This window comes from Ambystoma mexicanum, chromosome 2q, assembly GCF_040938575.1.
Source record: "Ambystoma mexicanum isolate Mex_15411 chromosome 2q, UKY_AmexF1_1, whole genome shotgun sequence".
Taxonomy (NCBI): domain Eukaryota; kingdom Metazoa; phylum Chordata; class Amphibia; order Caudata; family Ambystomatidae; genus Ambystoma; species Ambystoma mexicanum.
The window spans coordinates 1,307,824,816-1,307,840,006 of record NC_090924.1 but is presented as its reverse complement, the minus strand read 5'-3'; the positions used below and the strand labels follow the sequence as shown (position 1 = coordinate 1,307,840,006).

The following is a 15,191-nucleotide window of genomic DNA, read 5'->3' as shown; positions in this document are numbered from 1 at the left end:
TTGATGTTAGGAAGGCCACAAAGGAAAGTGTGGTTGAAAAAGGGTATTGGGTGCGGATTAAACTTCCCCAAGGCAGGAAAGATGGGGGAATGAATTGGTCTGAGCCTGTAAAAGTCATAGAGAAGCTACATAGAGCTGTCAAAACCTCAGATGGTAGAGTTTGGAATGTCAATAGGATTTGCAAGTATGTTGACTGTTTGTGAGCATTCTACAATGGCAGAGTCTGGAGGAACAAAAAGGAGTGGTTGCGGGGAGAGTCACTCAAGAACGTCGGGGTAGGGATGTTCCAGTGCTCATTCTAGGCGAGGATGTGGCAGAACTTTATATTTAAGGGACTATGTTGAGTAGGTATGCATAGTTCTTACTGCCATGCATAGTTATGCCATGTACATTTGTTTACAGTCATTTAACTTCACTGTATTTCTGTGCTTTTAAATAGTTCTATTCTCTGTTTGTTGTTGCAGTATCTAGGTTCTTTGTTTTCTTTTGGAGTGTTGTAAAAGATGGAGGTGTGTAACACTGCATTCTGTAGAACATGGAATGCAGAATGTGGACTTTGGGATTGTGAAAGAAAATTGCGGTGAGGAAGGAGCAGTTAAAGAAAGTGACTGTGAGCTGCTAGTAATTAACTTCAATAAAGAAGACTTATCAACTTAGTTTGTCCCCTCACCATTTCAAAGTGTCCTTAATGTGGTGGGATCACATTACATTGTTTCCTTGTACAGTGGGTAGTGGACCTTTGCAACTTCACCCATACATACGATTTTTGGATTTGCAGGCCATGGGAGCAATGTACAAGTGACCCTTGACCCCTCTCTGAAAAGTAATCAGGGCCTTTCAATCCTTTCATTTGAAAAGGGCTTCGAGCCTCAGGGATGGCCCCAGAAGCTGCCCCCATGTTGGCAGTCAGCAGTTTCATAACACAGCAATATATTCCTTTCTATATTACGTTCATTCATGGGCTTAAAATTGGTGCTTTGCAGCACTCGCATTACAAACTGACTTCCCGGAGACCTTGCTGGCTGTCACTTCTCTCTGGGTATATTGAAGTGCTATCACCTTGTTGTCTTTTAACACCAGTTCCTCCACATAAGCCACTTGCTGACAAAGAAGGATTTATAACTTTTCAGTGGGCATTTAGTGTTTAAGGCCGATGGCCATCTCCTAATAATAAGCAGCTATCAACTTCCGGCTGTATTTTTTTTTGTCTCCATTATAATGGATGTATACATGCGAACCCTCCTGATTTAGGCAGGAGGCTCCCAATTTTTCACATTCTCCAGCCTAAATAATTGCAGCCCCAATGCATTGCTATGGGAAAATGCGTGTCTCCCCATTCCCCTGACGAAATCTCCCTCCCAGGTGTTTCGGAATGTTGGCATGTATGGTATGCACACTACGGGTGTCTCAGACTGTGTTCCGCTCTAAGCAAATGGTCCCCAACCATCATGTTGAAATGGACCCCCACACATTTTCAGTCAGGTCTAATGCCAATGGGTATTAAAGAATGAGGATAAGTATTAAATGAAAGCAATTCATCCCCCCCCCCTGTGCCCCTCCCCTGTGGCACGAAATACTTTTGGACTTCTCAATGTTTTTGTAAAGCCTTAAACGTGAGCTTTTGGCGCCTTACTACTGGTTTTTCTGTTAACATACCACAGAGGCGTAGCCAGAATTGTCTAGCAAATGGGGCCTGAAGCTAATGTAGTTGGGCCCACCGCACTGACAAAAATATATATTAATGCCCACACAGCGCTGCTGAGTGGGCATTTACAGATTTTGGGTGGGCCTTGCCCCTCAGGCCCTACCCTGCCTAGGCCTCTGACATACCATTGGTCCCACTCGTGAACTTTCATGGACCCTCGGATCTGCGCCAGGCGCGCGCTCACGCTGGCCGTCGGTGCGCGCTGGTTTCACTTCCTGTGCTGACTCATGTTGTGGGCAGCAGGAGCGACAGTGCTGGGGCGTGACTCGCGTGCACGGAGAGCAGAGTCACCCTGCATGCCGGTTTGGGCGGATAATCTAAACCTGCTAGGTGTGCGCGCGCGCGCCGAACATGCATGTCGTGTTCACTCTCACCCTGGTGACAGGGATCGCAGCTTTCGCGGAGGTCATGAAGATGGGGGGAAATACTTCCTCCCACCCGGCGCGGGCCGGCGTGAGGCCGGGCGAGGCGACCTTCCTTTACTGCGCCTACGGCAGCAACCTGCTGCGGGAGAGAATCCTGCTGAGAAACCCGTCAGCCACCTTCTACAGCACGGGGAGACTGCAGGTACTGGCGCCCGGCACAGCCGTGCGTTATCACACGCTACCGCACGGCGTGGATACGCGACGGCACAGCCCTCTGCGGCGAGGGTAAATGCCAATAACAGTAGCCGATATCCATAGCAGTGCGCGGGTTGCAGCACACTACATCGACGTGTTATACCACAGGTCGAAGGCATTACAGTGCTGCCTATTATTCAACGGTAGCATCCGTGCAGCGTCACTGTGTATTGATATAATTAAACTGTATCGCATCACTGGGTAACGGCGTGCATGGATACCTAGGCACAACAGCGCACTACACGCCAGTGCACACACGCACCCGATGAGTTTTATCCCAGCACAGCACAATATCGCATAGTGCAGGCACCATAAACATTATTTTGCAGTGTGACAACACTCAATGCATTAACAATTAGGATTGTAGCGCCAGGCGCTGTCTAGCACTCATATCACCAGTGTGCTTGATCACAGAAAAAGTATAGCCTTGCTCTTCACTGTGTTTAGCCCACTTTCTTTTTTAGCATGCCAGCCGAGCTGCCATGTTGCCCTGATTTTTTCCTCCCTCTTGATATGGGGAAGGATCGGTATATCGAGAGATCACTTGATAACCCCATGCTCACTCAGTTTGGCGAGTGTGCGTGAAAGTGCGCTCCTCTGGTTGCACGTGTTAGCCACTGGCGCTGAACCCTTCTGTGTTATCAGAAGTTAGCATGGTCGTAATGTTAGTAATTTTCCTAGTACATATACATATCTTGCTAGCAAGGCCTGTAAAGGGGCAAAAAGCCTTTTTTATATTCTAGGCTGTACGCATCACACAGCTCACGCATGGGCGCCGGAAAGCGCTGCTCGTGCTACTGGTCAGAACACCACCGGAGCAGCGGCAGGTTGCACACAGGCGCGTTTCTCCCTGTTTATCTTTTTTGGGTGGCACATGGGGTAGGGGATGTCCTGGAACAAGACAGCGCTGTGCTCTGGCAAATGGATTCTTGGGGGCATGTGCCAAGCTAACCCTGCCCTTCACCCTGTGCCATTCCCTCTAAATGCTGAGTCGTTCGTGTGTGCAGGGTAGAAATCCATCCAGTTTAGACTCTCTCAGAGCTGGCCTTCCATTCAGTTGGTTTCCTGGGCGGGTGCCTGATGATCTTACAAAGGCCCAAGGAATATGGGGTCCCTCACCCGCCACCGCTGATGGGGTTTGGGTGCTGTCCCCAGCTAACATGGATCACCCGGCGAAATGGCGGGGCAGGCGTAACAGCAGACAGTACTGCCCTCCTTCCTGGACGAGCAAGAAGGTGGTATTCTAGTGGTAAGCCCAGTCTTTAATGCCTCGGCTGATGGTAAAGCTTAGGAAATGAGGACCTTTGTGGCGAGTTCAATCTCTTTACAACCAAACCCACATTATGACTGGTTCATGCCTTGCATATCTGTTTCCATATATGATTAGAAAATCATTTGAACACCTCAAATGCATTCTTTTTCGTATGTGTACATGTAGCAATGCTCTGCAAACCGCTTACACCAAAAATGTATACTTGTACAATGATAACTCCACTCTTTTGTCTATTACGTTAATTTTATGGTGGAATATACATGCATTTAGGGCCTGATTCACAGAGCAGTTGCGCCATTATCAGGCCCTAAGTGGGGCTAGTGTGGGCACAGTTTTTTTTTTTTAAACGAAGACATAATAATATAATACCCTTTTAATGTGAAAAAGAATGTATAGACAAATATTGCTACGTTTACAAGAACTATGGAGATAAACAATATTTCCCTAATTTACCACTACTATCCAGTCTCCCCCGTAAGAGAAGCACGCCCATCCCTATTGCACCTCAGAGAGAAGCCTCATAAAGATTTACCAAAATTAAACCAAACATCTTAGACACGCAAGGAATGTCTGCACGATGTGTTTTTCTAGACAGGTGGCTGAGATCATTACTCTGAGACACCCCGACTTTCCAAAAAGGCCTTCATCAGGACAAAGAATCTTTATAAACCAAACCACGCCTCCCGCAGATCTTGCTTGGAGTCACACATCTGTGCATATTGCCTGGGACCAGTACTCTTTCACGACAGTTCACACTGTATCTTAGATGACTCATCTTTAGGGCATAACTCATCTCCTCTCTAGTTTTACCCCCACTGCTTTTTAGTTTCTCATATTGCGTCTGAATCCATTCTCTCAGTTGTGGGCATAATTCTTCATTACCAATTTGCTCTAAGCTAACCCTGCCCTGCCTCCTTGCATCACCATCTCTGAAAACTGAATCGGCTTAATGCTGGGTACCAGGGTCTTAAAAAAAACACAACTTGCACTAATAACCTTTCTGCCAGGTGCTGAAAAATTCATGCCAGATCGGAAGCTTGTAGGAAATATAACGCTAGAAACCCGACATTGCACTCCTCCCTCTCACTTCAGTGCTGGAAACTCTTATGAGGAGACTCCCAGAACTTCACGGACACCTTCCTCCTTTTAGCCACATTACTCTGTGAACACAGAACAAGCCTTTCATGGTGTGGCCGTGACTTTGTTAGGGAGACCTGTTAAGGGACTCTTCTGGGGTCCTCGAAGCATCTCGTTGTGACGTGCAATTCCCACCATTTCTTTACCCGACCACCATTTGCAAAGACTAAATAGTCAAACACCAAAAGAGTCCGAACTCATGACATGGGACAAAAATCTTAGCTGGGATCTGCAGTTATCTGAAGAGGCCAGCTAAGAAGTTGGCATCATGTCATGCCAGCAATGACACCAGGCCAGGAGATTAGCCCCCACCCTCTGTAATGTTTGTAGGCTGCGCCTATCTCCGAGACCGTGTTCGCTACAAGCACCTGCACTTATTTTTCATTTCTCCTGTACCTTATTTCTCTTCACATCGCCTTGACAAGTCAGTGAGACAGCCTTACAGTCTTGTAAGGTTGTCTCACTATCTGATCCCTAGTGTCAAAAGCTTGCCTGGGGCTGTATGCTCTTTATTGCAGAGAGGCACCTCCTCCTGAAGGGATGCTGACAATCTAATCAATATACAAATATCAACAACCCCTCATTTGTTTGATTGTGGCTCATCCCACCCATAGCTCAATGGAGTAGAAGCCTGAAGAGTCTGTAAATAAAAACTTCTAGTTATTCCCATTAACACCTCTCCCCTCTGCTCACAGAGTCCAATCTTGTCAGAACCAATTGTCCGAATGCTGCAGTGTGGCATTGGAACCCGTGTCGGGTGCTGCTTCAGTGTCCAAATGTTTAGTATGAACTCCTTAACCTTGCGTTTGTGGTCCTCCCTCAGGGCTGTGTCCCACTCGTCTTGTGATATGGAATCCCCTCATGCCAAGAATCCAAGTCCTTATCATTGCAGACCACATTCCTGGATAGAAAGTCTGCAATGACATTATTTTTCTCAGGAATATAATCAATATCAAACTCCTGCCCCTTTACAGCAGTTTCCCAACTGATCATTCGTGTAGACACACCTTCTAAATCGTTTGTGGCAGAAATGCATGTTTGCCTCCTGGGTATCCGTTCTTTCTGATGCGCAGATCCCTGATTTGTTGCAGTGAAATCCTCCTGTGAACTGTGATGTCACATCTGAAGTGATGAAATATTTAGTGCCCATCCCCCAGAGAACTGTTTTTAAATCCTATGGCTTTCTATCCAGTTTCTCCTGAAATTTGCAGTGTAAAATATATAATTTCAACCTATGCTTCAGATTGGTTTCCGTCTTGCTCACTTCGCTTGCTTGCACAAATTTGGTGGAAAACATGTATGTTGCACTACTTTAAAAATCCACCAGCCACCACTCTATGCTATTACCCTATGTGTTTTCATAGGACCAGCGGGGCGGGTCCTGAGAAGTGTATTTGAATCCAAACCTGCCTGAGTTGGACGCCCCTGAGCTTGCAGGCTGCAACACAGTTCCAATGCATCATACTCCTTCTCGTCCATAGTCAAAAAGGTCCAGGCATGGTCCTCCATGCCAGAAACTGTACATGTCCTGGTTAAAAAATAGACAATATCAATGGTGCATATTATTATTTTTTTAGCAACTGATATAGGGCAATACTAAGAGCGCTGGTTGCTGAAAGGAAGGGAGTGGGCCAAAACCCACAAATATGGTTGGTGAAAATGGACAATCAGCACTTGCAGATCTTCCCCTTAAATTGGTGTGTGTGCACCTGGTGATGGAGCTGTGTCTGACTTTGGTGGAGACTGTTAGTTGTCGGCTCCTCAGTTACACTGTATGTAGGTTACACATTTTGTATCAATACATTATGGTTCCATCTCTTAAAAACACAGCAAAAATGGCTGTGAATAAAAAATATTGCAGCAAAAATGCAGTGGTTTTGATGCCACAATCATGTAAAGGATGCAGGGGACACCCTCGCAACCTCCGCTCCCCTTGAATGGTATAATGGTGTACACCTGTAGCAGGTAAAACCACGGATTCTTGCCACAATTTTTTTTAGCGGCAACAATTTTGCCACAATTGTATTACCTGATACCTACAGTATGGAATAGTTCTATCCAGGAATCCAGAAAAGGCTTGTACCGTGCCTTTTTTACGCATGAAAGAGTTGTAAATACGACAGCTTTATTATTTTCATGTGTACATTTATGCACAAGGTTAGAGCAGAGGGCAGTGCAAAGGTCAGGTTACTTGACAGAAAATAGAATGCTTCTTTTGATGTTTGTCTACATGGATATAATTTCATGCCATGGAGAAAAGCCTCTGAAACTATTTATTTCAAAAAAAGAAAGTGCACACTGATAAAAGGAATTGTTTCTTTCCATTCAGCTTCTGCTGTGTTGTGTGTAGATGCTCATGGAGCAAACAGAAGCCCTGTGCATATTTATAATCCTAGCATTTTAGGATTGTCTAATTAAAAAGATGGAAAGCTAAGTTGCGATTGAGAATTAATCTTTTGCAACAAATTATGCACGGTCTAGTTTACATCCATTCACCCTTGCAGTCAATGAGGTACATTGCTGTAAATGGTCAGTGGCAGCAGATTCTTTGCTCAAGGGTGAGTGATTGGTGTAATGACAATCACAGGTGTTCTAGCCTCTCAAATCTTCAAGACTACAATTAAAACATCTGAAAACCAAACCTGAGGAATCAGCAGAAATTTGATGTCTAATATTCCAGAGAATAGCTTCAACAGGAATTGTTCCTTCGTCGTGGCGAAGTTCTGTCATTATCCGATTGTTCAAGAGGGGCAATAGGAATGATCCTACCAACTATCGTCCTATTGCCCTTCTCGATATTCTGGGAATAATCTTCACACGTTTACTCTTGATGGAATTGATGAGGTGGCTGAAAGATAGTGGGATGATGGATCCCTGTCAGTCAGGATTTATATCAGGTTGTGGAACATCGGTACATTTGATAGTATTGACAGCTGTTAAACATCAAGCATTTAATTCCAAACATAATGTATATTTGGCATTGGTCGATTTCTGTCAGGCTTTTGATATGATCTCTATCTCTAAAAATGCCCTGTGGCTGATGTTGAAGAATGCAAAATGCTCCCCTGCCCTTTTGTATTTGATTCAACAACTATATACCCAAACCTCGATTTAGAGTGAAACTCAATCAAGAAGGGAAATTGTCATAAAACATTCTGACTCATCAAGGGCTGAATCAGGGTTGTGCTGTTGCTGCAATACTTTTCAACTTTTATATTTACGACATAGGCAAATCATTGGAAGCCCCACATTTTCTTCCTCCAAAATTGGGTCCCACTAACATATTTCACCTGCTTTTCGCTGACGACCTCGTGATCATTGATCAAACTCCAGTAGGTCTTTAGAGACAAATTGAAGCTCTGGGAAAATATGCTACAGAAAACCAATTAGCAATTAACTCAATCAAATATTTTAGTATATCCAAAGGTAGAAACACCACAAATTGTGAATGAAAATTGGTGGGTTGGGTCTGATGAACTAGAAATTGTCCAATAATATAAATACCTTGGAATTAATATTAATACCAACATAGCGGAAGTCCCATATAAAAAGGATGTGCTAAACAAGTTGACCAATTTGAGATCGCAAGCAAAAGTTTTGTTACGAAAATATTGTAACTTCTCATACAAGCCAATGTTGATCTTTTACATTCAGAAAGTTATTCCAGTGGTCACTTATGGCGCTCATTCTAAAAATCTGTCTGACTAACCAAAATGGGATTATCTCGAAGGTGAATTTTGGAATCCTGTTTTGGGGCTGCCAATGTGTATACCGATACAGATGATTTGATACGAACTCGGCCTAACTTCATTGCAAACAGTGGTAGATTGGCAGACCCTCTCTTTACCGAAAGTTTCTTTTGCAAGCAGAATATAAAAACACCTTAATTCCGACGATAGTTTATGTAACTACAGATATTCATGGGAATAACTTTTTCAATAATTGGAAAAGCCACTCCAAAGCGCTGTCTGCAGCCGACATTGATGAAAAGCTGTTAATGGAGAATCCAGATGCTGCGAAAATTAAGTTATACCAATTAGATTGGATTAACCTATGGAATCTCTGCCAAAAATATTGTTTAATGTGAGTTGGATGTTTTATTATTAAGAGCAGGAAGCAACTACCAAAATATCTGTTGAAATTCCCAGATCCCGATTATCAGATTGCTCTTTTAGGAATCGGCTTTGACCTCTGGCCCACGAGGTCGGTGTTAGCGATTCATTCAAAAGACCCTGCTCAAATCAATATCTGCCGCTATTGCAATGATGTTACAGCAAGCGAAACTTTAGCACACTTGATCACGGAATGTCCAGTATTGTTACCTCAGAGAAGGGAGAGTTTTTATACATTTTTGGGAGTTTTTAAACCATTGTGTTCCGAAATGTGTTCAAGACTATTCAGTGCTGAACATTTATCATTGAATATAGCTGTCATGTCCTTTTTAAACAAATTGAACCTTTAATAATATAAAAAAAGCCCTTCTGCACTGAAAATATATGCACTTTTGTGGTTTTTAACTTTTATTAAAAAAAGTGTAATTGTCTTTTAAATTGTATTTGATTGATATTTGTACATTTTATCTATTTTTATAATTGTGTAACATCATTTTTAACTCTATTCTTAAATCAAATAAAGTATAATTGAATTGAATTAAAACATCCCAAACTGGACTCACCGGGAAGTGTACGCGCTGTTCAAAAACAAACAAATGAGCTTACATCTGTAATTGAAATAGAAACTCAGCAAAACCTGTCCCTTTGATAATCCAGATAGGTATTTAACTTTATGCAGTGCTTCATACATGATTCGTCCAATATCTAGGCACTGCGATTATTATACCTCAGTCGATACACAGTTTGCCGACTTCTGTAGGATATTGGCCAAGCCTGTTGAGCATTCATTGCTGCAATCTGTGCATGATCTGTAGGCTCGAATCCCGGCAAGCCCAACTCAGCCTTTCTTCCTTTTGAGGTCGACAAAGGAGTACCAACTTCGGTTTGGTGATAATTGTGATAAATATGTTTTATGCCTTTGCCAAAAGCGCTATATAAATAACCATTTGAGCATGAGATTAGTCATAGATTTAGCATGGAGTTCTTGCCTCTCTGCACTGTTGTATCATAACATTGGCATACCGTTAGGTAGTAATAGCTCCAGTAAATGAGGACTTTCATTAAACATCAAAAGACAATTCTGTTATCGAACCTCAAAATACACAATACAATTCATGTTTGCTTTACTATGTAATTGACTACATTGTATTTTCAAATTTTAAATATATATATGAGAGGTCAAATGGCCAGATCTTAGAGAAATAATGAAAAGTGTATTCTGTCACAATGCAGAAAGCTGCCGCATGGTAATGATTAAAATACTCCCACCTCAAAATCTTATTCGGAGCACTGGTTCTACCAAATCCTTTTACCGTTACTTAATCCTACAGCGATGTGAAGATTGGGTGTGGTGGAAATACGCAATAACAACTTGGTCAAATACAGCGTTGTCGGTTCAGGTTTGGTGTGCTGCAGGAGTAAAAAGTCTGGGATTGTTTATGTGTGTTCAACACCCAAGGGCATGACTGGAAAGTTGATTGCACAATTATGAGCTTGTTGAATGTGTTTCAAACCTGTCTGGTTACAACTGTCTCCAAATCCTTGGCAGGCAGAGGCAGCCCATCAATTGGACGGTAGTTCTGTAAGGAATTGGGATCAAGGGAAGGTTTTTTAAGTAGCGGTGTAAAAGTAGAAACGTGAGGCTGTTGGGTACTATTCCCTTCATCAAAAGACTGATTAATAAAAGAGGTAAAACAATTGGCAAGGGCGTGAGCATGAGCGCGCACAAGACATGCCAGAATCAAATCATAGTTATGATTTGTAGCTTTTATAGCCGAGAGGCGTGCTTAGGCAAGAATCTTGAGACGTATGATCGAGTGCAAACATAGCCACATTCGAGGTTGGTTTAGGGATTGTAAGCTCGTTTAGCTTGCATCTTGTGCAGAAAAATGGTATTAAACTCATTGCCAGTTCCATGTATCGAACAGCTCCTTCGGCTTATTAATGGATCTGCTAATAAGGTTCTGAAAGTGCAATGATGTAGCCATGAAAATAGCCTTTTCGTAGGTGTTGTGTAGGGCACACTCTGCTAAATGTAAAGATGATTTATCTCTGTCTTACGCCAAATTTCCTTTTCTTCCTATTATACAATAGTCTGGTTTTAGTTCACAAATGGCAGTGGAGCACCAATGAATGGAGGATTTTGTTTTGGGGTTTCTGACTTGATGTGGGGCCACATGGTTATAAGGAAAATAAGTCAGTGCATTGAATATTTGTTGAAGAAAGATCTAGAAGTGGAGGGAGATAATGGTCATACGCTTTTAAGTCCTTTCTACTGCTTGGGTGGTGGAGGGGCATAGACTTGGATCAATCTCGTTTGGCCATTTATGTCATGTTAATGTCAGTGCTTCTGGGAAGTATGAGGTCTAAGCAAAGACCCGCAACATGTGAAGGGGGAAGAAACCATGAATGATATGTCATTGACCTGTGATAGCTGATTTAATTTTATAGAGACAAGGTCATCGGAAATATTCAGCCTAATATTAAAGTCACTGAGCAAAAGGAGTCTAGTATAGTCCAGAGCTTTAGAGGCCCAAACATTGTTTAAACTACCTAAAAATATTTGAGCAGAGTATATCGAGGAGAGGCGCACATCAAAGACACCGATTTGAGACCTCCAAATCCAGAATAGGGAAATTGAAAATGGACCAAGAGGATTTATACCTCACTGCAATACCTCCTTCTCTCTGGGTGTCACTATTCACCCCCCCCCAATATCGGAAAATTGTGAGACACCAGTAGATGAAAATTAAAGGGGACCTGCATCCAAGAGAACCAGGTCTCTGTAATTAATAACATACCATGCCTTTCTGTTTACAAAAGTATGGCATTGTGGCATTGTCCTACTTGCAGGAGTCCCAGATGCCACCATGCCCCTCTGCAAGCTGCCACACACGCTCCAGTACACCTCATGTGCCGAAGAACATTCAACCATATCACCCCAATCCTCAATAGCTGGGCTTGGAGGATAGCTCAGGGGCAAGGCGCTCGACTTGGAAGCGAGAAGACAGAGCAACACCGGTTTGATCCCCGTCTCTGCACCTCTAGGTATTAAGCACGTTCTAAATAAACAATTACAGCTAAGCTAGTGGACACTTCAAGCTTGAATCCGGTTCAAGACAGCCTGCTTCTCCTGTAAATTATAACCCACCAAACACCCACTCTATCTGGATTAATAACAAATAACTGCAAGGGGGGGAGGGGCGTTGTGGGATGTTTTAACCCACTAGGCTCTGCCCTGCGGCATCACTGTGTGCGGGTGGCACCAGAATCAGCAAAATGGCCGCAAAATCTCTGGGCGCGCCAAAACCTATGAAAATTGCGCTTTGAAACCGAAAAAGATTGCTGCCAAATCTACTTTGCCTGTTGTCAGTGGTGGAAGGAGACCTCATTGCTGAAACCTGTCACTGGGCTGCCTACCCAGTAAAAATGGAAACTGCATGAAAGGCAGTGCTTTATTGCAAGAAACCCAGATATTGCTCTTAAATCCATTTTTCTTGGTTGCTGAAAATACAGAATACTGGATCAAAACACCTAATATCTTTGCTGGGTGTTACCCACCACTTCATTTAAGGAATCGAATTTGCATCATTAAGATCTAATGTATTAAATCTAAGTCACCTGTCAGTAAGAGGAACATAGGTTCTAACTATTTAATCTCCATGATTTAGAGACTGGAATCAGAGTTCTAGCTGCTTGATTACAAATTGCAAGTTTTATTTTAAATTTTAAAAAATGTTATAAATTGACAGTGGATTTAGCTGAACTCAGATTCACTAAACCAGTATTCCCCAGATTTCCCCTAACAAAAGGCACCTCCCCTGCTTCCCACAAAGGCCAGGAACTTACACCTTTGTGTTGAGTAAATCAGGGGAGGAGATTTTGGGCTGCTGCTCCTAGGAGAGACAATCACAATCATTACGACCCAGGCGGTAAGTTACCGCCTGGGCCGTGACTTTACCACCATAGCGTAAACTACGTTTACGCCATGTTGGTTGGCGGACTTACCGCCCCATTCCGACCTTGGCGGGGCGGTAAGTCCCCAATCCCCATTTACCCTTCCCCATTCCCATTTTTGCCCCATAGGGCATAATGGGAGTGGGGAAGTCGTTAATTACGCCACCGTAAATTACGGTGGCGTAATTAACTCCATGGTCCCTTAGCGCCTTGGATCTTAACGGCTGCAAAAAGCAGCCGTTAAGATCTCCATGGCGCTAAGGGACCTCGTACTCAGGCGGTAAGGGTCGGCGCTGTTTACGGCGCCGTAAACCCCTTACCGCCTGAGTTGTAATGAGGCCCAATGAACCTTCCTTTGCTGAAAGGATGTGCAGATTGTAAGTGTCAACAGTGGCCTCTGCCAGAGGAAGAAGGCGGAGATTGCTCTTGAGCTACAAGATATGAATGGAGGCGGGGATAGATATTTTTGTTGATTCTCAATGGACAGAAAGCACATTTATGAAAAAGACTGATAAATGACCGTGCAAATTTGTAAAAATTGTAAAATTACAGTATTGTTAAAATGATTTTTTTGTGCATATTTTAAAAGGACCCAGAACTATGTGCAATGTTCTGAGAAGGCGTAGTGAAAATTCTTGTTTTGTAGCAATTGTATTCATGTCAGAAGCATGAAACTTCATACGATTATGCCCATATGCAAAGCGCACATATGTACAAAATTCTGGCCAAATCAGATGTGTGTCCCGGACAAAAGTGTGAAAATGTGTCAAATCCAGACCCAAGATCCCACCGCAACGAGAATTGGAAGAGGGTTTGCTCCACAAAATATGTGATATATGTATGTCATTGGTATAAAGATTGTAAAGATGTATTATATCAAAAATAGATTTTATGTGCAAAAGGCAAAGGGAAGTTTTTCCCTGTCTCATAAACCTCATCATCATGATGGCACCCTGTTTTCCCCTCCAATCAAGGGAGAGAGCAGACTTTAGCCAATAGGCTACCTAGGGGGTGCGCCTAGGATAATTCAGCATACCCACCCCTTTATGAAACACATAAATAGAGACAGTTTAGGACCTAGAAACACACTGATCCACCCACCACCCTGAATTTGGCGAAGCACTCTGATGGAGATCCATCTATACTTCTTGTTCCAGACTACAGAAACTTTACAAGCAGAAAGGCTCAGAGCATAGCTGAACCACTTTCAGCTGGGCCTAATTTCTAGAACTCATCCCTAAACTTAAAGGGGAAAACAAAGAAGCTACCAGGCTATGCTGTAACTGCTTGCCTGCCAAAGAATCATCTTCATAACCAGAAGGGAAGATTAAACCCCGTCTGGTGCCTTCCTGTGCTGTGCAGACCAGAGAGTCATTGCAGATCCAGTCCATTCGTGCTGTGCAGTGTAGACCAGAGCGCCTTGCTGTCCAGTCCTGCCGTGCGGTGTCCAGAGGGCCTTGCTGATCGCTGACCAGTCCAGTCCGGTGTGCCCAGCAGTCTGTCCCAGAAATCTTTGACCAGAACCAGATCCCTGACGATTCCATTCAAAACATTGGTAGTGAGTATCCATAGTATAGGATTGTTACTAGCCTATGCACTGTTGATAGTCATCCCTATCCAAATCAAATCTATCTCATATCCAGAACTGTATTGCAAGAAATCGTTTTTGCCTTACCTGAACTCTCTCTCTTATCCTATAGTTCTTCTGTAATAATATTGTGAAAATCATCTTTGCGCTGATATATTTTATCTGAGAAGGCAAGCGTCTCTGATCGGTGACGTCCTGGTCTGGTGGCTGTGCTGTTGTGTAGTTTGCATCTTCATAGTCCACCCCTAGTGTAAAGAAACCTTGTTTGTATTTTTAAAAGTGCATCCTTGTTTTACATTTTGCCTCTTTCTGAAAAAAAAAGGACCTCCATGAAAACGTTCATAACTTCTTCATACTTTATGCTAGAAACGAGTCTACTTGTAGCTAACATACTAAGCTTTCTAAAGAGCCTGAAACCGCATCTCAACTCCTTATAGTTTTTCCGCAATCGCGTTTACTGCGCGCGGAAAAGTTTGCCGCAAATTTTTCGTTTGGCTAAAATCTATAACGTGTAAAATAGCTTTTCATTGCACCCGACCTCAAAATTAAGTTTTCAACTTGCTTATCACTCTTAAATCATTGCTAGTGTTTGTCTGAAACCAGATAAAGCGGCTCCCATTAGTATTTAAATAATTTTATCGATTCAAACCATTTTCAATGTTTTACCCATTCATTCAAAGCCAACTTCAAACCATTTTTGACAAGTTTGCCAATCAATTCTGTTTTTCTCTGGTGTTTGCTGGGGGGAAATTGGGATTGATATATTTGCTTGAATTCTGCATTCCTGAAAACCTGTTCT

At 43.0% G+C, this 15,191-nt stretch overlaps 1 protein-coding gene across 1 annotated transcript in view; it reads left to right on the top strand.

Moving 5' to 3' along the window:
- Positions 1–1,926: 1,926 nt before the first annotated feature.
- Positions 1,927–15,191, top strand: part of GGCT (gamma-glutamylcyclotransferase) — a 166,139-nt gene continuing 152,874 nt past the window's right edge. Inside the window, exon 1 of the mRNA XM_069648765.1 lies at positions 1,927–2,272. Coding sequence (XP_069504866.1) covers positions 2,057–2,272 — 216 coding nt within the window. The 5' untranslated portion in view covers positions 1,927–2,056. The remainder of the gene's footprint in view (positions 2,273–15,191) is intronic.